Here is a 22032-nt window from a genome sequence, read left to right on the forward strand (position 1 = left end):
CTTTTTCAGGAAGAGAGAAAAAGGAGAACGGCTAATGTATGCAGTGAACAAAAAATTATAGCATCTATACTACGTTTGTTCGCGTGGATGGTAAATTGGCTTCAACTCAACTGATCGGTAAAATGGATGAAACTTTCCGAGTGTTATGTGGTAGAGCCACTGCAGCTCTGTTGGTATTTGATACCAAATGAACATTATGGGGGGGGGGGGAGACCTCGATCGAATCTCTTCTAATACGTAAGGAATCTAAGAGAATTCCGAATAAACAGATGAACACTTACGTAGTCTAGATGGTAAAATTAGTTAGTATAAAGTGTCTTGGACTCAATGGAGATAATAATAACTTAATATATGCAGGAACGCATCAGATGTGGTCACAAGACGTAGTTTAATTATCGTGAGGCCAGTTCGGCTTCCGTAAATATAATAAACGAAACTCAAGCTGTAATACTAAATAGTATATTAATGAAATAAATATATCCACTCATGATGATGACTTCGAATTTGATTTTGAGTCGACAAAAGAAGAAAACTAGTTAAAATAATTATAATTCCACACTCCAACTACAGATATCGCTGCTCACGGTATACATCAGGAGAAGCATCAATCAAGAATTGAGAAATTGTATCTCTGTTCGAGAATAATACAACCAAATTAAGCATTTCGAAAACCTTCATAATCGAAATCAATCCTATAGCCATAAAATATCAATAAACTGATAGTTGAAAAATAAAGAATAGAGTTCAATATTTACAACCAATCAGTAAAATCTTCAACCTTAATGCCAACTATGCGAGTGGTTATTGCTCCTTAAATAAACTGATATCATTTCAGAAACAGTAAACAGACCAACATCAATCTAATTTTGAGTATTTTTTTATTTTATTAAGAGTTCATTATTTCAATTTATTTATTTCATTATTTGGTATTTATTTCACTAATATACTTAATAGCATTATGATGCTTTATTCATTCATTGTGTTCATTGAACACAATTCATTGTGTTCAATGAACGGGAATTGAAACACAATTCGTTCATTGTGTTTCAATTCCCGCTCTCTTTTGGATTTTAATGTTTTTTTTTTCTTTTGCAAAACCTTGTATGTTTTATTTCAATTTAGTGCGCTTCTGAACCTGGTAAAGAAGAGTTAATACAGACAAGGGTTCATTCTTTCCACTTTTAAGGACACTCTTAAAAACTTACTTCTAAGTAGGTTTCTTCCTATTGCTTTTATATCATTCTCATTTATGTTGTATTATCTTGTCATACTAACAGACTTATTATCAAAAAATATGTACACCGCCATCGGAAGTAACACGTCATAAATATAGTTTTATCGAAATGGCTTAAGTTAAAAAGATTAACAGGGAGGGGGGGGAGATTCTCCATTAGATTCGATGCTATTTAACAGTTTTTGAACTGTAATAAGAGTAAAGGACACTAAATGCTCTTATAGGGTACATTTTTTCTTTTTTTATTTCTTAGAGGAATATTATTATTAACATTTTATCTTTTTCACCAATAAAAAATTGCTTATCGTATTGAAGTGAAGTGTTGTAATTTAAAGCTTAGGTTCTGATATTCTGGAGGGAAATTTATTATGAAACATTAATTACAACTTATTGTAACAAAATATATTAACCTGAAACTTAATCACAAAAATAAAAATTCCTAGTAATTTGATATTGCATGTAAATATAAAAGTAAAATATTTTAATCCGAAATCCTGATTTCTTTTTTGTCCTTTTTTATTAAAAACAAAAATATAACTGCAGTAAAGAAATTTTCACAGCGCTAAGTTTTATGTGAAGCGTTGAATTTTTTTTTGTTAACTCTTGGTTCATGTTTTATTATTGCAATAACTGTGCATTTGATTTCATTATTAGGTGTTTGGTCACAAGGAGATTTCTGTTATGTCAATCCAAAAACAGGCGGAATGGTATCACTTGGAAGAAGGCAAGTAGCAAAATGTTATTGTATTTAATAGTGAGGTTTCGTTTTATTTTAATGAATTCTATGAGTTAACTCGAAGCTAATATCGGTAAAGTTCTCTCTTGAAAAACTGCTTTGATTCATTGATAGCTTGGGTTAACTATTAGTGAAGGCAGGAAAGCAGGGGCTCGCCCCCCGCCTACCTTCAGGAATTTAGTTAGGACTACAGGACTTCCTTTTGGAGAATAAAATACTTTAGAGGATTTATTTATATTCATTTACGCGGATTTATTAAATATAAAATGATATTATATTTATATATTTCATGTATATTTTTAATGTATTTCTGTTTGCAGTGATACAGTTTTAAATGTTGATGGAATGCTTTTTGGAAGTGAAGAAATCTATTGCATTAGTAAGTAGATACATTTTCTATATCCTTATAGTTTCGAAGGTATCATAAGATGAGATATCCATGCAGTCTGACAGGGGAAGTAAGTAGTAAACAGAAGTAAAGGATTTCATAAAGAATATATGGTACGATAAAAACACTATGGGCATCATTAAAGGATCCTGCTTCAATTAGTTTATCCGATAAATGTAGGCTTGTAATAGAGTAGACTTTTCCGGATTATTTAGTTATTCCAAAGTTGTAGCTTGCTTAAGTACAAGATAACATATTACAAAGTGCGACTCTGCCCTTTACGATTTCTGTTCCAGAAATAAATGGCAGACTTTAAAGAACAGCAGCTATGCATCAAGTTCTGCTTCAAATCCGTAAAATTTTGCAACATTTTGCAAAACCGAAATGGACTGCTAATTGTTCCTCTCAGTAAAACTGCTTTTCTGAGAGGAACAATTAGCAATACTGATTTTTCTTCGAAATTTACGAAATACTGCATTGTTAATTATCGAATGATGTTATATTTATATATTCCATGTATATTTTTAATGTTCCCGAAAGTTTAAACTATTGAAACAGCATTTATATTCATATGGTCTATGGCAGAGGTCTCCAACCTTTCAGACAGTGCGGGCCGCATTAAAAATTTCAATGAAGCCTGCGGGACACTAAGCTATACTGCGGTATTTAGAATGGTTAGATGCTTTCCAGATTCACAAGGAACTCTGTGCATTTGTTACTTTACATAAAATCCTATAAAAATAAACAAACTCAGCTTTAAGAGCGTACAGTCGAGTTCATGATATGTAAATACAATCAATAGTTGAAAAATATAATTTAATGAAGAAAACATTCATTTTTTACAATGTCAATGGGAAATTTGGCAATGCTTTTCCTTGACCAGCTTGTCGATGTTGGCGTCAATGTTGGAAGTTGTTTTGCGCAGAGTATTCTCGAGATGTCGGTTCGTAATCTGAGTTCTTATCTTGGACCTCACATGCTTCATTCTGGAAAAGAACTGCTCGCATACAGTATGTGCTTCCTAACAAAGCACACATCTTTAAAGCATGCCGGCGAAGATTAGGGAATGCCTCCTCAGATATGTAGTCTTTGTAAAATGTAAGCAAGGGCACACTGAATAAATTTTCTCTCAAAGAAGAGTTGTTTTGGAGTTAAAGCAGCTCCATTTGTACTGATCCTGGCGTTTCGGCATCATGGACAATGAATGGCATTGAAAATAAATCTAAAGAAGACTGTTGGTTACGAAAATCACTAAATTTCTCTTCGAACTCACTTCGCAACACAGCTAATTTTGTAGCGTATTCATCAAGAGACGATCAGTTGGACTCAGCGAGAATCTGAAAATGAGTTAAGTCTTTTTTTGCGAGTTATGCCTCCCAAAGTTTGAGTTTGGCCACAAAAGCTTTGATGTGATCAAACAAAGTGTGTGCACCAGTTGATTTTTGGATTGTAGCCGCGTATTTAGTTCATTCATATGCAATGAGATGTCGGCCCCAAATGCAAAGTCTGTCATCCACTTCGGATCGTTGAATTTCGCAATCGGCTTCCCCTTGGTTTGCATGAACTGCTGTATTTCGCTCCTTAAGTCAAAGGCTCTTTTAAGAACCTTCCCTCTGCTCAACCAACGCACATCACTATAATAAACCACACTGCCTGATCTGCTTCGCACTCTTGGGTCAAAAACTCTTGGAATTGACGATGATTCAATCCTCTTGCACTAATAATGTTGACGACAGTAACTTTATTGTCACAATAACTTTCATGACATTCCCAAATCCAATAGTTTTCGCGCACAAATTCTCCTGGTGGATTAAACAGTGGTAATGGGCGAAATCTTTTCCTTCTAGTTCCGGTTCTTTCGGTAGCAGTGCAACAAACCTTTCGTTCTTTTCCACCATAGCAGGGGGCACCATCAGTTACCACACCTTCGTGGTTGGTTAAGCTGAGGTCGAAACGCTGGAGCGTTTTCTTGGCGGCTTCAAGAATATCAGTGCCTTTCGTCGTTCCTTTCTGTCACAGTGAATTGTTGATCAATGCCACGGACAAAGATAGCCAGTTGTGCTATATCCCTCACATCTGTGCTCTCATCTAAAGCAAGTGAATATGACGTAAATTCGGACGACCGTTTCTTAAAGTTCCTTCAATGTTATTGGCAAATTCTTCGACACGTGGTACTACAGTTACCCAGTTAACCGAGACAAACTCGGTTTTTTAAACACTTCCTTATTATTTGGGCACAGAATATCCCCAGCAGCGATGAGACACTCTTTCACAAACTCGCCTTCTAGGAAGGCTTTTGACTTTTTAGCAATTTTTTCAGCTATTGCATAACTTACTTTGATGCACACTTCGCTCTCTTCTCTCTGCCTTTTAAACGTACCCTGCTGGCATTTTAAATCAATTTGGAGACGGTTCACTTTGTTCACACGAAGCTTCTCTTGAAGGTGATCGAAATGGGACTCATGCTTTGTCTCATAGTGTCGATTTATATTGTATAGTTCTGATACTGACACTGACTCACGACAAATTAAACACTCTGGCTTATCGTCGATCGGCATAAAAAAGTACAAATTAGTCCCCTTTTCATTAAACACCCGATAAGAATCACTTGATTTATGCTTTATCCTCGTACATGCCATAGTGATGGAAGGTGAACCCAAAAAATATCCAAAATGGCCTATTGTAACTGTTATTATCCACTGAATATATCTCACACTAATGAAAAAAGTCTGTCAATATAAAATCACAATTAGCTATGGCTGACACGACGAACCTGAGGCTGACGACGTTAGTACTAGTACTTAAGTACCGCTTGGCACTGGTATATGGCTGAAGAAGCATGTCTATTTAATATTTAGTTTTATAGGATTTTATGTAAAGTATCAAATGCACAGCGTTCCCTGTGAATGTGGAAAGCATCTTACAATTCTAATACCGCAGTATAGCTTAGCGGGCTTCATTGAAATTATTTTTTATTTAATCGCGTTTTAATGTTTTTCAATGGCCGGAGGGCCACGTCAAAGAGCTCGGCGGGCCAGGCCACAGGTGGCCCGCTGGCCATGCGTTGAAGACCTCTGATCTATAGTATATACAAGAGGTGCAGTGAAAACGATCCTATAAGTGTGCAGTGGAGATTGATTTCACCTGGACAACACTCCTCCTCATTGCGTTTTGTCGATGTTACAATTCTGATATCTTTGGTTCTGCATCTTCCATATTATGTAAGTCTCGAACCTTGGAAAAATCAGATGCAAACTTCACTTTATAAAATATCTCCAACAGTGCTTGGTGATAAAATGCTTGGAATCACAACAAAACTGTTTAAAAGGGGACATAATAGAATAACTGGTAAAGGCCATTAAAGAAAAAAAAAATCACCTAAAAATCCGTCGATCATGCCTGGCATATTGCATGAAGTTTATCAAAAGTTCTGCACACGGCGCATGCATAGCAAATGGGAGATGTAAGCAAGATCTCTGAATAAAAATATCGTAATCTGCGAAATATTCTAAAGATTCTAAAGTTGGATATTGCGCAATAATTAGCTTTCGTACATTAAAATAAGATTCATGTGAAGTATCTAATCTTATGAAAAAGGATAAATTACTGTATGCGGTGAGGAACGCTTCCTCTCCTTTTCCCCATAAACAGTCCTGACATGAGATTTCTTGACTTCGATCTGTTCCGAACTTATTAAACATATAAAAGAAGGGAAAAAAGTTTCCTAACAGGAATACAAGACTTGTACCACTTGCATAACAGTGACAAGGCAGTAGGAGATTATACTGATTTGTAAATGAATTTTGTTCAATAAATGTCTGATTGAACAAGAGAAGAAAGTATACAGAGCTTTTGAAATCATTGCTGTACATTAGTGATAAATTTGCTAGTACTTTTCAGAGTATAAGAGCAGGTTTTAATAGATTTTTGAATCGGACTGAATCGTATTTTGATATCGCTTGTATTTACTTCTTTAGTGGTACTATGTGGGATTTCGGCATCACCTTTTGGATACAACAATCACAGAATTCGGCCCTTTCAAGATCGTTTCAGGATCAAGAGACCATGATGTCTTGTTATTCTTCTGAAAGATATGAATGCATTGTAGATGTAAATAACCCGTTACAGTCGCTGTGTCCTCTACACCTTACTCGCAGTGAGACTTCGGTGTGCTCACGTTTTTTCTCAAACTCGAACCATCGTATTGAATGAATCTCTTTTAGGCCACTCTGAATAAGTTGAAATATGCATAAAGCTGAACTTTATGCATAAGATTCTGAATATATAATGTACGCAATTGGCTAAAATATGCATTCAGAGTGGCCTAAAAGCGATTCATTCAATATGATGGTTCGAGTCCAACGTCTCACAGTGAGAAAGGTGTAGAGGACGCAGTATTGGATATTTTACTTAGCAGCTGACTGTAAACGGGTTATTTACATCTGCAACGTATTCGATCCTTTCAGAAGAATAACAAGCAATGACGGTCTTTGTGGCTTCTTGTTATTCCTGTGAAAGGAAGGAAAATCGAAACAAGCCATTCAATTAAAAATGTGCCTAGAATCATGTGAACTTACTCGAATCGTAAGGAAATCATGCCGAAGCTGATAGTCAAGATAGCATGATATTAAATCAAGTATAAGTCAACGATGCACTATACCACTCCTCTTTCTTATTTATCAGCTCTATAGATCCTATCTTGAAGGAAAAGGCAAAATAACAATATTGTTATTTTGCCTTTTCCTTCAAAATTGTAGATATTTGACTCAAATTTTTACTTTATTCAGATAATGTTATTATATTCCTAAATAAATTCAATATAACTCTTCAGAAATTTTTAACTTAATTAAATAACCGCTGAATTTTAGACGAAATATGAAAAAAAAAAGTTAAGAATATGGTGAACATCAACTAGATTATCGATGGTAAATCCATATAAAACAAGCATGTTATTTCAAACGAATATTATTTGAAATATTCCAAAATATTTCAACGATAAATCGATGAAATATCTTGGCACAGTTAAGCAAACATTTTTACGAAAATTGAAAATTATATATGGCAATATATAATAGAATAATGAAAAGTATAATGCAAAGCGGATTGAAGAGATTTCTGAATTTTGTTAACGCACTAAACTGCCAGTATACTAGGCTGTGTTTAGACTAATTATAAGTTATGGATCTGATAATTGGATTAAAAATAAAACAATCAGCAAAGACCGTACGGATGAGAATTTGTGACAAATTAGGGGGAAATGACCAAATTACATTAAAGTGGTGATACTGGAAAGGAATTTAATATTACTACTATTCAAGAATATCTGAGTAGAACTCATCTGGCATAGTTTCCTTAAAAATGAGGGAGAAAATTTTTTTGTTGGATTAATTTTAGGTTATGGAAGAAGGACTTATACTAAAGACCAGTGTATTATATGTATTATTCAGGCAGTATGCCTATTTTATGGTATGAAAAATCGAGTTTTCAGGAGGAAACCTTGTAACTGCATATAACATCTGCTAACTGGCATTCACTTCAAAAGAACTTATATAATTTCCTCGTGTCCAAGACAGATTTGAACCTTAAAAGTTTCAACAGAAGGCCAAATGTCTCGCAATATCAAAAACTGAAAAATACATTAATTAGGAATGAATACATTAATTATTCATAGGAAACCAAACTCACGTACACTCCTTTATGGCACATATCAGGAAATTATGATGTTGTTGTTTATGCAGTTTATGATTGCAATATACTACAGAAACCGTCCCTTATAAAACAGTTTCTTCTTAATCCCTGATTTTAATTTTGAATTACTTTAATATGGCTGTGGTATTTAATTTTTGTTATTTCAGTTCAGCACTTCAGAGAGATCGACGACTGTGTTTGTGTTTCCCAGTATAACAAATTCGGAGATGAACGAGCTGTACTTTTCATAAAAATGATGCCTCCAAACAAATTTTCAGCGGACTTAGTGAACAGAATTAAGCAACAGGTCGCAGATAAGCTATCCGAGTATTGTGTCCCCAGCGTCATATTAGAAGTCAATGATATTCCAGTAAGTTTATTTAAATAAGCATACACATAAAATAAACCTCATAAGCATCGCATAAAAGAGCACAAAACGCATCTGTAAACGTTTTCTAAACTGATTATTTTGGAGCAAATCTAATCAGTACTATTTTTTCTAAATCAAATCCAACGTTATTAAACTTTTAAGTATATAAATGTTAATATGTTGCTTAAATTATTATTTTACTACAAACGATAAACTTCAATGAAATTTAATATTCGTATCTGTTGATATGAATGCATTGCAACCATATTCACGAGTTATCTCGATATTAGACTACTTGAAGGATGTCAGAAGGCAGAAAACTTTGTAAACTATATACTCAACTTTTATTTTTTATATACGAAACAGCTGTTATGTGAACAATAATACATTAAATGAGGAAAGGTGATTTACAATATAAAGAACTTAACATATTCTTCCCATAAATAATCTTCAAAAATACAATATATTTTATATAATTTAATATTTCTAATCTAAAATAATATACAATTTCTGGTGATAAAAAGTTGTATATCATTTATATTTCAGCTTTTGCTCTTTACTGCAAACTATTACTGTAAAGCTTAAATTATACTTATTGTTTACTGTGTGTGGGTGGGTGGGTGGGTGTGTACTCTCTAAACTTTCTCTACTTTTCTTTCTAAACAAAATCTTTTAACTTAAGAAAACACAGAAGAATATGCGCGATCTAAACGATGCTTCTAGTAAAAAAAGTATAATAAATTATATTTTCCAAAAAAAAATCGATTGTATTTATTGTTGGAGTGGTCGTCGCACAGCGATGTGGCAACCGATGTTTGAGGAGACTGTATGATTATGTTAATTGCCTACTCATCAGATGGTCTGTTATGCAGGGTAAGAACGCAAGTTTCCATCGCGGGGGCGGGGGGGGGGATTGGATTTTGTCTCTTATAAAATCAAGTAATTCATTTTCTGGTGAAAGCTCATAAACTGTTCGTATTCAGACGGAATTCAAATCCGAGCCTTCCTTTTTGTTCTGACGGTGTGCACAGGACAACTTTTTGGTCGCTACTGCTCTAAACAAATACACTGTAATACCATTTAAGAAATATAGCTCACTCGAGTGTCTCGCCTTAGTGGTCATGTGTCATATGTGCAATAGCATTTGTATCAGAGATTGTCTGTAATTTAAAGGCCTAAACCGGAATCCTTATGTAGTGTTGTTAATTCTTGTTTAATTTCTTTTACAGTATTCTGTAACAGGAAAGAAACTGGAAAAGCTGATTCATTTGGCAGTCAACAAAAATCCCATTGAAAACAAATCGATTATAAGAAATCCTGATTCATTGAACAACTTTTACAACATTCCTCAATTACAAGACTTCTAATGATTTCGTCTCATCGGAAATACGTCTGGTCACGTGTGCTGCTTTAATATAGACAAATCGGCCTTTCCGAACACACGCAATTTACAGACAAAAAATACTACTAGTGGTGGTGAGCAGTAGATGCCATTGATGTAGATGATGATGGTGGTAGTAGAGGTTTGAAAATAGTGATAGAGACGGAAAGTTGTAGAGCAGGCGTCCTCCCTTGATGAGTCTTCTGACTCCTCGGAGGTGTCACGAAATAATAAATAATGATATTATCATAGGACTGGTGCATTAACTGTAACAGCTGTGATAATAAAGTTAATTCTTTCTTTGTATACGAAAGACATACTGAAATAACTTAAACTATTTACTTTTAAAGAGTTTTAAATGCTTTAAAAGATTTTTAGGTAATTAAAATAGTTTTAAAATGCCGTAACTCAGTTTTAGATATAATCACAACACTAATGCAAGTAAAGAAATCATCGAAAACAATCATAAAAATGGTGCACTTCTGTGATTGCCTTACGATCAATTCATACAATCATGAAATTATTATAATCCTGCAATATGCTCTTGAAATGATTACAATCACCAAATACAATCCGATTGAACCAGTTCATACGATAACTTCATACAATCATTTTATGATTATATCAATCATAAAAATAAGCATTTTCGTAATGGAAGTTTTGTATAGTTACCTTCTGTTAATATGATTTTTTTCCCTAATTTTGATATTCTGTAACTCCTATTTTAAAATAATCTAAATATTTTAATACTAATCACTGACATGTTTCAACAGTAATCTTACATATCAAACTGAGTTACATTTCATTAAGACAGGGGGGAAACTTATCGTTTTTTTAAATTTTAATAAAAGTAATTACAATAATAATAATAATAATAATAATAATAATAATAATAATAATAACTTAGCAATCTTGAACCTAGGATTTCTTTTACACTGAAAGCTACCGCTTTACATTTCATTAAATTTGTATTTAGAAGGATATTATAGATGTTTACAAAAAACAAAAAGTTAAAATTGTTCGTACTGGAGTTTTTGATAATAATATCTGAAACTAAGTTACGCATTTTAACTCTTACGTGGCGGTACTTTTACAGCCATGCAAGGAGTGTGTTATAAAAGTCAGAAGGTATTTTATTAAACTTCCCTCCCCGTTTTAGATCATGTACTCTAGGCCTAATAATTTCCACTACAAATAGTCTGATCGTAATTAAAATTGAAACCCATAAAGTTTAACGGAAATTCTCAATACTAAATATCGTTAAATTCCTTCCAGCCAATGGGAATTCTTACTGTTAGTTCGAATCATTTGGCAATAAATTAAAAAAAAAAAGAAACTATGCTACATGAACGACTTCTTGTGTATTAATTCTATATCCGAATTTTTATTAAACTGCATCAAGCCAGAGCGGAATTATTGGCGAAACTCCTCGAATGAATTTATTCATTCCTTCATAAGTCACAGCTAACTATCTCAATTATTTTCTTAAGAAAATTTTCATAAACATATGCCTATATATTTTAACAGGAGTCGCACACATGCTTATTCACACACACGCACACTCGAATAAAACGAAAAAATAATCATATAAGAAACACAGCTTCTAAAATTATGTACTATGATTGGTAAAAGAATGTACGAAAAGACTTTTAGTATGGATAGGAATAATTATCCAGGGTGTATTACTATTTCCGAACTTTCGTGCAGATATTTTTTTCTCAATATCCTTGTAGTTCAGGAATATCATAATAATAATCAAGAGATTCCGGATTAATGATTGCAGTTCTACTAATATTTTTTTCTCCCGCTATTGCCTTTTTCACTGCAGTTTCAATCTTTTTTCCAGTCACCGTGTACTGAAAGAAAAATTACAATTGTATTTTAGGACCTGCTAGTTTAATTATATAAGTATATAATTGATATAACTGTCTTTATATAACCCGCTTATATAATTAATCAGAGGGCGCTAGCATCGTCCTTAAGTAGTGGATGCCGTACACGTGTTGCTGAGATAAGTCATTATTTTTTTTAGTATATACATTAGTGATATTATTATATATAATTGGTGGTATTTTGTTTATTTTTGCCTGTGTTGTATAGTCAACTATTATTACACGATATACTTTCAGAAACGTTTATCGTTATGATACTGAAGGGTACGAGAATAATGGCGACCAAGACATCGATGTTGACTGATGTCAACGTCTGGGATTTAGTGCGATGTACCGTATATTTAACGTATTCATTGCCGAGAGTGGATGGTTTGTGGTATGAGAGCGAGAATGAGAAAATATCTGTGGAAAATGTTTCGCAGGGGGGGGGGATAGGAATGCGAATCGTATCTGTAGCGAAAGATTGAAGTGGCTGATATGAATATACGGCAGGATTGTCAAAGTGTTGTGAATGGTGCATGAAATACAAATGAGAGTTTGAAGGAAGTAATTGCATGTAATAATGTGGATGATGAGATGCTAGCCTGGAAAGAAATTGCACGCTTACGCGGACTCCACAAGACAAAAGATGAGCTCGAGCGACAGGAAAAACGATTGGCGTGTGGAACAACAGAAGGACGGCGAATGAAAGAAAGAGTGAATGGGAAAAGCATAAAAGTGCGAGAAACTGGGAGAAAATATATAGTATTGTACGGATATTCCATGATAAGAGGTATACTTAATGAGAAAGTTACGAAAGCATGTTTTCCAGATGCGAGGATAAAGGATGTTAGTGAAGCTTTAAGTTTGCAGAAGAAAGAAGCGAATGAATTAATTGTTTCAGCAGGAACAAATGATTTGAAAGGTCAAAAATATGCAATGAAAGAAAATATGAAAGAGTTGTTAGAAGAAGCAAAAAAATGAAGAAATGAATTAAAGATTGTGAGTTCTGACTCGCTATGATAGGACTGGATTGAGAAGAAGGTCCATGATTGCGAATGAGTCAATGAGAAGATTGTGCAAGAGGAATAGTGTCAGTTTATAGATGTGTGAAGAGAATTTGATGAACGTAAGGACCTGTATTTGCCTGATGGACTGCACTCAAATGGATTTGGAGTTAGGTGCTTGGAGAGAGTGTTATTCAGTGAGAGTTTGGTAGTGCAAAAGCAGGAAAACTAGAGATATTAGGAAGGAAACAACAAAGCATGTTTGTAGCCACCCGTAGGATAGACGAGTATAAGTGTAGGAATGATTACGAAGAGCTGAGGTAATACCCATTACCTTCCCAAGTTTCGGGCAGGTAATGGCATTATGTAAATTTAACTGTGAGCTAAGGTGATGTTGAAATGAATGTACACGAATGCCCGAAGTATCAGAAATAAAGGAGAGGGTTTTTTTTAGCATTGATCATCTCAACTTGGCCAAAACTTATTGGCATCAGCTAGATCTTATTGTCAGAGAATGATGTAGTTGCAGGGATAGAATGTAATGGATATTGTATTTTCAGAGAAGATAGAATAAACAGTGCAGGAGGAGGAGGAGGAGAGGTACTATTAAATGATAGCTGAAGAGCTTCAGCCAATAAACTTGAAGTTAAGGAAGACTGGACATCTGATCGAAATGGTTCACTTGAAGCTGTTTGGTGTGAAATAGAGGAATAAGACAAAATATATTGTTAGTTGCTGCTATAGACTTGGGGGTCCAGAAGAAAATTCGGACGACATGCATCAGCATATTAGCACAATGAGTGGGCCGAGCAATTATCATGGGAGACTTCAACTATGGTGATATAGATTGGAAGGAGGAAGGGGCACATGACAAAATGGAATTTATACAGTTACTAAGGGATAATTATCTGAAATGGCACATGATGGAAAAGAAAAGGGGTTTGAGAGTTGGATCTGGTAATAACATCAGAGAAGGTAGAATTACTACTGCAGTTATAGACAGATCTTCTAGATGGACTGGTGAAGGTAATCTTGTCCTGGTGGTCGCTCAATATGCGGAAATTTTGAAACAGCAATCCTCGCATAGTCCGGGTAATCGGTTCCACCGATATCCCGGACTGTTTGAAACCGGACTAATCGAGGAACTTTATAAATACATACAAAAAATGATAACTGGTTCCAAAAAAATTCTCCCTGTTTTTCAATAAATAAAATGAGATTAATAAATTCAAATGTCTTTATCAAAAATAGTTAAACAAAAAATACATGTTTTTCTTAATTCATTTTTATTCTTTAAAAATTGTAATATCGATGTCTGCACATTTTTCTTCTTTTTTGTTTTACTTCATACATTTCTTTGTAGCAACGAATTGCATTGTTTATCTTTCGGCGAATTGTAAGGCTACGTTCAATATTGGGATCAACTTCCATAATATGCTCTGACAATATTTCAACCATTCCAATAATTTTTGATAATTGTTCAACTGTGTTAATTTTCGTGCAGGCACTTCAACACAGTCGTTCGTTGTCTAAGTTGTCCTCCCGCTCTTCATAAGCACGTTGTTCATCCATGTTAATAAGTGTTTCATTATCCAGTTCATTAGGGTTCGATTAAATGCACTCAATTACGTTGACGGAATCTAACTCTTCGAAACCAAGTTGCTGTCCAATTTCCACTATGTTATTAGTGACTTCAGCAAAATGAGTTTCAAAACCAATGAAATCATTTGCGCAATGTGGTGTGATATGTTTCCATACTGCTCTCATATTGCTTGCCGTTAATTCATGCCATGCTGCGCCTATATTTTCGATAACGTTTCTGATGTTGTAGCTTTTCCAAAATTCCGTTAAAGTAGGCGCATTTTCTCCTGTTGTAGCTTTTATGGCTTGAGAAAAAGTGCGGCGCAAATAATAGGCCTTAAATGTCGCAATGACACCGTGATCCAACCAATTCAAGTCACTGTAAAGACTTAATGCTTTGGCTTGAATTTCCATTTGACTAAGCGGAACTCGCTTTTGAGTTGTCTTCGATCCATATGGATAATAGCCGGTCCATATTTAGCATTCGAGTGCTTCTGGTTTTAGTCACTATTTTTGATAAATAAGAGCCGTAGCCATACCGTGCGATTTGTATTGACCTTTTTTTTTTTTTGATAAGTTTTCGAACTGATGACTCGTCCATTCCTTTTTTACGGCCTATTTTAGCAAAGGATGCACCTTCTTCATGAAGCTTGATTATATGGAGCTTTTGTTCTAAAGTGAGCCATTTACGTTTCTTGGTAACATAATCCCTTTCACGTTTTCTGTTTGCACTCATTATGTAGTTTTTTTTTAATGGGATTGAAATTTAATTATCACAAATTATCACAAATTCAACATTAAAGTTCACAAACGTCCACTGCTTACTTGTACTATACATAGCTTACACATTAAGACGTTGCACATAGTGCCGCGTTTACATTCTCGCCGAGTCTAGGTACATACATATACAACGGGGAATCTCCGAAAAAATTGAAATATCATATCGCATAACTTTAAAACCGCACAAAAAGAGATTTGATTGTATAAAGGGAAAAAAACCGAACATTCATGTATATAAAAAAATAATTTTATGTACTAATTTTTTAGGATTTAAAACCGGACTACAGTGAATCCGGACTGATCGAAGCCGGACTATGCGAGGTATTGCTGTATATTTCAGGAGTGGGTGGGTAGGAATATGAAACTATAGGGGACAGCTTGGCTTTGTAAAAGCTGGGTCTTGCCTCCTTAATATATTCACTCTTATATTAAGGTTACAGCAGAATTGGATAAAGGTAATAGCTACATTATTATACATACTTTGCAAAGGCATTTGACAGAATACAGCATGGAAAACTATTATGTAAGTTGGGAGCAAATGGGAATAGATACGAGACTGGTGGTATGGATAAGAGATGGCAGTTAGAGCGATATCGGGGGGGGGGGGGTATGGTGGAGGAGAATCTAGCGAATGAGGGTGATTGGAGGAGTGCTTCATGTCTCTGTAATAGGACCACTACTCTAATTTGTATGTGAATGATATAGCAGAAGATCGGAAGGAGGACATTCAGTTGTTTGCTGATGATTCTAAACTTGGGAGGGCAATACTTGATAAAGGTAATGTAGGGATCTTACAAAATAATTTAAATAAATTGGAAGTGTGGAGAAAGGACAATAGTTGTCAATTCAATATTGTAAAATTGAATTGATAACCATTGTTGTCAATTCAATTGTTGTCAGTGTTATACTGACAAAAGTATCTGACAAAGAAATCTAGAAAAAATGCTTCAACAATCTATTAAAACTTTAAGGTAATGAACATCGGGTTGAAAGATTACACACATCGTATCATACTGACGGCGGTAATTTACAGGAAATTGATGAGGCTAGGAGTCTGGAGATGATGGCGAATAGAGATTTGGAATTAAGAGGAAATATTGCAAAATTTGGCAAAATAGCTCGGAGAATTACTTGGATGCTGAATAACACATTGACAGGTAAAGATAGAGAGGTCATTTTCACTCTTTCTAAAGCTGTGGAAACATATTTGGCCACATATGTTTCTTGGGGGATCAGAAGATTGAGGAGAGGATTCAGAGAGGAGTGACCAAATTAATGAAAGGTCCGTGGAATGTTCCCTATGAGGATAAATTCAGAGTATGTGTGTGTGTTGGGGGGGATAGAGTTTAGCTAACAGGCGGAGGAGAGGGCATATGATTGAAACTTATAAGTTACTAAAGGGCTACTAAAAGATTGAGACAGAAATAATATTTCAATACATGGATACTAGGGGAGAAAACAAGAGGTCACGCTTGGAACTATCTAAGAGTGTGGTTAGTAAGGGTGTGCGGACTAGGTTCTCTTCATGAAGAGGGGTAAATAAGTGGAATGGGTTGCCAGAGGTGATTGTGAGCGCCCTAACAGTGAATAGATTTAAAGAGATGTATGATATGTGTTGTGTTCATGAACAGAGTGGGTCTCCAGTAATGATTCTATTGAATACATGGAATGTCCATATAAATAATAATAATAATAATAATAATAATTATTATTATTATTATTATTATTATTATTATAAATAAATAAAAAAAAAATTAATGATTAATAATTAAATAATAGTTAATAAATAAATAATTAATAATTAAAGTTCAGTTTGCAGCGAAGGTACTGGCCTCCGTGCAACACATTCTGTTTATCTACCTTGTTGATACACTGATTTCTCCGAAAAGATGATTCCCATCAATTTTCTTCTAATGTAAAGAAATACTACTGTAGAACCGCTAAAGCAATGAACTAAAATAATACGAAAGAGTGAATGAGATTTTACTAAAGTTAAAATGAAGCGATTAATCTATCTCATGAAATAGGAGAAAAAAGGTCGCAAAAATTATTAAAGAAACAACAATAGTTTTTGAAGATAAGGAATAGAAATAAACTTTAAAATATTCTTTATATATCAATGTTCAGTGTATCGCAACAACATTTTCAATAGACTGCTGACTCTTTGTTTTCAATTCATAAAATAATGTTCTTGATTCATAAAAGTATGAGACAGAATATAATAATTATCTTATCATATCTGGAATATCATCTTCTCTCTCTCTCTCTCTCTCTCTCTCTCTCTCTCAACATTGGGCAATGAAATTTATTCAACATGATAGGAGGATGTAAGCATTTGTGACTACTTGTTATGTTTTTTTAAAAGAATAATAATTTGAGGTTTTCCATAGTGTTATACTGACAACAGTATCTGACAAAAAAAATCTAGGAAAAAAATATGCTTCAACAATCTATTGAAACATCTGTATATCATGCTTTTCAAAGTTACGTAAAACTAGCATAATATTAATATATAAAAAAAGTTTGAATTTCTGACAACTGATTATCAAAAACCAGCCGTACGTTTTGTGAAAGTTTGTAGATTATACCTTCAGATATAGGTAAATAAAATGATGAGATTGCAAATATTTATATATTTTTAACAAAAACATAAATGAAAGAATGAATTAAATCTTTCCTCTATGTAGGAGTTTGATTTGCTTATAATGCCTTTATAAACTTGTAACTTCGCACTAGACAGATGATTTAATATATATATATATATATAAAGTAGTTGATGGATTGAGTGGTGGAGTCAGAGGGTTGTGGAGTTGGTGCCTTCCCTCGATGAGTCTTTGGACTCCATGGAGTTGTCATGTAATAATAATAATATATTTTCCCCTTTAATTTCATTCCTTGAGATACTTCATCCACTTGTTTTCTTTCTTTACGTACAGTATTTTGGGAGCAGTTGATGTCAGTAAGAGTTTGACGTAGTTTTTTTCTGGCCATTTTTCAGTAACTCATATCTGCAAAGTTGAATAATTATCACAAAATGCACTACCTAATTTATAGTAGCCGCATCTTATCATTGGAGCACAAAGAGTTAACAGCTCTCTTCACTGGCAAGCTGATCGTAACAACATTCAAGAAATACTCGACTAGTGAATCGGATCTTATAATACTGTTTTAAAATCCTTAAAATGTAACCTTCAAGGTTATGGATCCATTTTTGCAAGCAAGTAGTACACGCCATTCATTTATACAAACACACGCACGCACGCATACGCACACGCGCATATATCCTTTTCTGACATATATTAAAATTACAGTATAGGTTTAATTTGAAAGCGTTGAAACAACGTGCATATTCTGTTTACCTAGTTGAATACTTATACTGTACCTTTCAACATTCGTATGTTCGAATTCTAGTGGAACAGAACTTACTGATTAAGAATAATGAAAATATATTTTTAAATAAATTTATATTAATTACCGTTGTCTTAATGCTAAGCAGTGGTACTAGCTTATGCAATAACTACGATAACATGCGTACCAGCTACTGAATAGACGTTTATATAATAGTATTCATAATGAACATAATTCTAAATATATATTAATGATTCACAGGACGAGTGTTTGAGTCGCTGAAGTATTTGTAATAAAATAAATAAACAAAATTCTGTAATGCCTTCTTTTCCCGAAGGGAATATTTGTAATAATAATTACTGTATTATGTTAAAACTATTATAGAAAGAGAACATTTTCTCGAAAAATACTTACAGGAATATCCTTCACTTGCAAGATAAGTGAAGGAGAATGTCGTTTGGTAAGCTCAGTTTCGATTTCAGTTCTTATTTTATTCACTAGGTTTTCATCGAATACGGCGTTGGCAGCCATTTTTATGAAGAGAATAACTCGCTCGTCACCATTTGTGCTATATTGAGATACGCAAACACTGTCTTGGACTTTCTTGAATTTCTCAACTAACGGGAATAGATAATACACAAGATCAATGAACGCTCATTTGCATACCAAAAACTGTACGAATAAAACAAAATAAACATCCCTGTGTATTAGCGAATCGTTTCCATGACACTAACCAATGTTGTATATTTCCACGCTTCCAAATCTTCTTCCCCCTGGATTTAAAACGCCATCACTGTAAAAACAGCACAGAAAGAGCTAATGTAACACTCGAAGACAAAACATACATATTATTGTTATTATTATTATTATTAATTTCCATATCGCCTACAATCGTGGAACTTACGAGCATTGCACGATTTATAAAAATGCGTTTTACTCTTCGTTTGCGTCCTTCATAATACAGTATATTGCTTAGTACATAAATGATTGAATGCAATTACTAAAATCTGTTGTAAAAATATATTTACAAATGAAATTAACAAAACAAACAAACTTATTGCTTCCGTAGCAGTTAGAAGAAGACTGTGAACCCTTTTTTTGTGAATACCGAACAGTACGTATCACATTCAACATAAAAAAATACTGTAATATTAGTGGGTAATAGACTGGTAGGAGTTGATAATGGATCTTGTAATTAACCGGCAGGGTTCTCCAAACACTGGGATTTTCTTTTCACATATACACAAATATGCCAGATAACACAACACACACACACACACACACACACACACACACACACACACACTACAACGATATTACTATTACTGGGCAGTTGACGGTGTTCTCTGTTGACAGTGGATTATATAGTGTATTATTCGGTGCAGCACAGTAGATGATGAATTACGTAGTTTAGTAGATGGTAGATTAAATAGTGCGGATGCGAGTTTTGTGGTGGAGAGTATCTTCCCGCCAATAAGTTCTCGGACTCAACGTAGGTGTCACGGAATAATACATATAATTTTTATATAATTAAAATACAGAAAATAAATCTCGGATCACATTAACGTAAAGAGAATTTATTAGAATAGTAGAATAAATTAAAAATATATATTATGAATATTCTCATGGGAATTTCAAGTAAACATGACTGTTACAGCATAGCCCTAAGTAGAGGCACCATAGTATTTTTAAACTAAATTTCAGCGATATCATTTTTCAATACACAAGTAATCAACCAGTTTTCAAGCTAATTCAGTAATGTTTACAAGATGCTCAGTAAGCTAAAATTGTAACTGCAGTTTTATTTTTTTATTTTTGGATAGGGGAGGGGAACAGATACCTATAATTGATCCTGGAACAGGCAAGTAAAGTTTGCCTTGAAACTCTGGAAAATCGACTGCAGAACTCACTGCTGCAAACAGCAATACGAGTATTAGGATGTTTCATTTTTACAGCAGTGTCTCTCTCCCCTGAAAAGCTTAGGTTAATTGATAGTTCAGCACCACTATCAATAAATACTTGAAGGGATGGGCATTAGTTGATTTATTTTTAAAAACGTGTATCTGCAAATCAAATTTTTCCCACCATGCCAGATTATCCTACGTTGTGAAGTAAACAGATAGTTGGTGCGAGGTATGCAGTGCTATAATTTATCATTTTAGTAAAAAAATAAATAATGGATTCTGTATACACACAAAGATCTCTACCATTACAAAGGTAAAACAAATACGAGAAGCACACTAATTTTTTTAAAAAATAATATCTCTAGTTTTCAAGAAAAATGTGGTGCTTAAGATGAATGTAAATGTATTCTAAACTAGCTAGTATTTGAAGGTCCAGGACTGAACTTACAAATCAAGAACACCCGTAATTCAAGATCGACGTCGCCCGTCGCGATGGGCATAACAGTACGGAATATGCATATAGTTAGAAAGTGTATGGAGCGGAAGCATTGCTATATATACGGAATTGATGCTCATTAAGTTAAAACTTCTCAGTACTGTTATAACAGCATACTGGATCGACTTCAATATATCAGATGACTTGCCTCTGAATGATAAAAGTATTTTGCTTTGGCTTGCTCTTCTTCAAGAGGCAGCGATTACCGCAAAATGTTGTTCTCCATTCCATGAACAACAACATTGTCTTTGAACCCAAAATGGGACAAACTGTAATGTAGGAATATAAACTATGAGCACTGAGAGCACACAAAATTAAAAACAAATATGGAAATGATCAGAACTGTTATAAACAAGTGTTTTGCAAAGGCATTCTTGTTTAATGATATCATTATAAAAGCAACCTTCAGCCATTTTTGGTTTTATATATATATACTTTTTGTCATTTGTAAGATACATGTTTGAATAGTTTCGAATTGCTGTTCCAATTCGAAACTAATATACCAAATTTCGGAAAGAAATTTGGTATATTAGTCCCAAAACTGAAGAAAATCGTAGTTCTCATAAAGGAGTTATTTATATGAATGACTATGACTCGTCAGCATTAGAAGAATTTCTATATGTACTTATGAACAAATGAAAATGAATTTAACGTTACCCTAAATTTGGCAAAACTAAAGAGTTTTCGCAACCGATATTGCAAACTTCAATGAACAAGAAGCATTCTTGCTATTACATTTCATCAACCTTCATAATTTAATTATTTCAGAGCAATTATGATTTTTATATCAGATACGTTATAGAAATCGTTAATCCGCATGCAACTACTATTTTATTTTTGCTTTTATAATTAACATGATATGTGATATTACTATTTTATTTTTGATTGTAAATTCTATAAATTTAAAAAATCTTCTGCTTTTTTATTCACTGAAGGGTGTAATTGGAATGCTTTAAGCCTTAACTAATATTTGGAAATCTATAAACAGAGGGCATCTATTTTTAATTATCACCAGTAGTTTAGTTAATGGCCAGCGCTGCTTTGTAGCATTTGGGAGTGAGAGAATGGCATACAAACCGCTGAACGACGATCCTAAAAGATAATTGGTATTATTGTGTGTGTGTGTGTGTGCGCGCGATATTTCCATTTCGTCTGAGTTTAAATCCAAAATTTCCAATTTAAAAATGTTTACCAAAGATTAAAATCAAAGATCCACTTGCAAAGGTCAAGAAAAGCTCATGTACCCTA

The 22032-nt window shown here is 33.9% G+C and overlaps 2 protein-coding genes across 2 annotated transcripts in view; one reads left to right on the top strand and one right to left on the bottom strand.

Moving 5' to 3' along the window:
- LOC150110040 (acetoacetyl-CoA synthetase-like) overlaps positions 1–10103 on the top strand; it is a 72667-nt gene extending 62564 nt beyond the window's left edge. The window contains exons 15-18 of the mRNA XM_090397607.1: positions 1889–1958; positions 2291–2349; positions 8214–8416; positions 9646–10103. Of these exons, the coding sequence (XP_090253733.1) occupies positions 1889–1958; positions 2291–2349; positions 8214–8416; positions 9646–9783 (470 nt within the window). The 3' untranslated portion in view covers positions 9784–10103. The remainder of the gene's footprint in view (positions 1–1888; positions 1959–2290; positions 2350–8213; positions 8417–9645) is intronic.
- Positions 10104–10265: 162 nt separating this feature from the next.
- Positions 10266–22032, bottom strand: part of LOC150110041 (acetoacetyl-CoA synthetase-like) — a 29979-nt gene continuing 18212 nt past the window's right edge. The window contains exons 5-7 of the mRNA XM_090397618.1: positions 19119–19177; positions 18799–19001; positions 10266–11653 (exon numbers count right to left, since the gene is read on the bottom strand). Coding sequence (XP_090253744.1) covers positions 11516–11653; positions 18799–19001; positions 19119–19177 — 400 coding nt within the window. The 3' untranslated portion in view covers positions 10266–11515. The remainder of the gene's footprint in view (positions 11654–18798; positions 19002–19118; positions 19178–22032) is intronic.

The sequence above is a fragment of the Typopeltis vanoorti genome, chromosome 1 (genome assembly GCF_054136105.1).
Source record: "Typopeltis vanoorti isolate ZY-2024b chromosome 1, IOZ_Tvanoo_1.0, whole genome shotgun sequence".
Taxonomy (NCBI): Eukaryota; Metazoa; Arthropoda; class Arachnida; order Uropygi; family Thelyphonidae; genus Typopeltis; species Typopeltis vanoorti.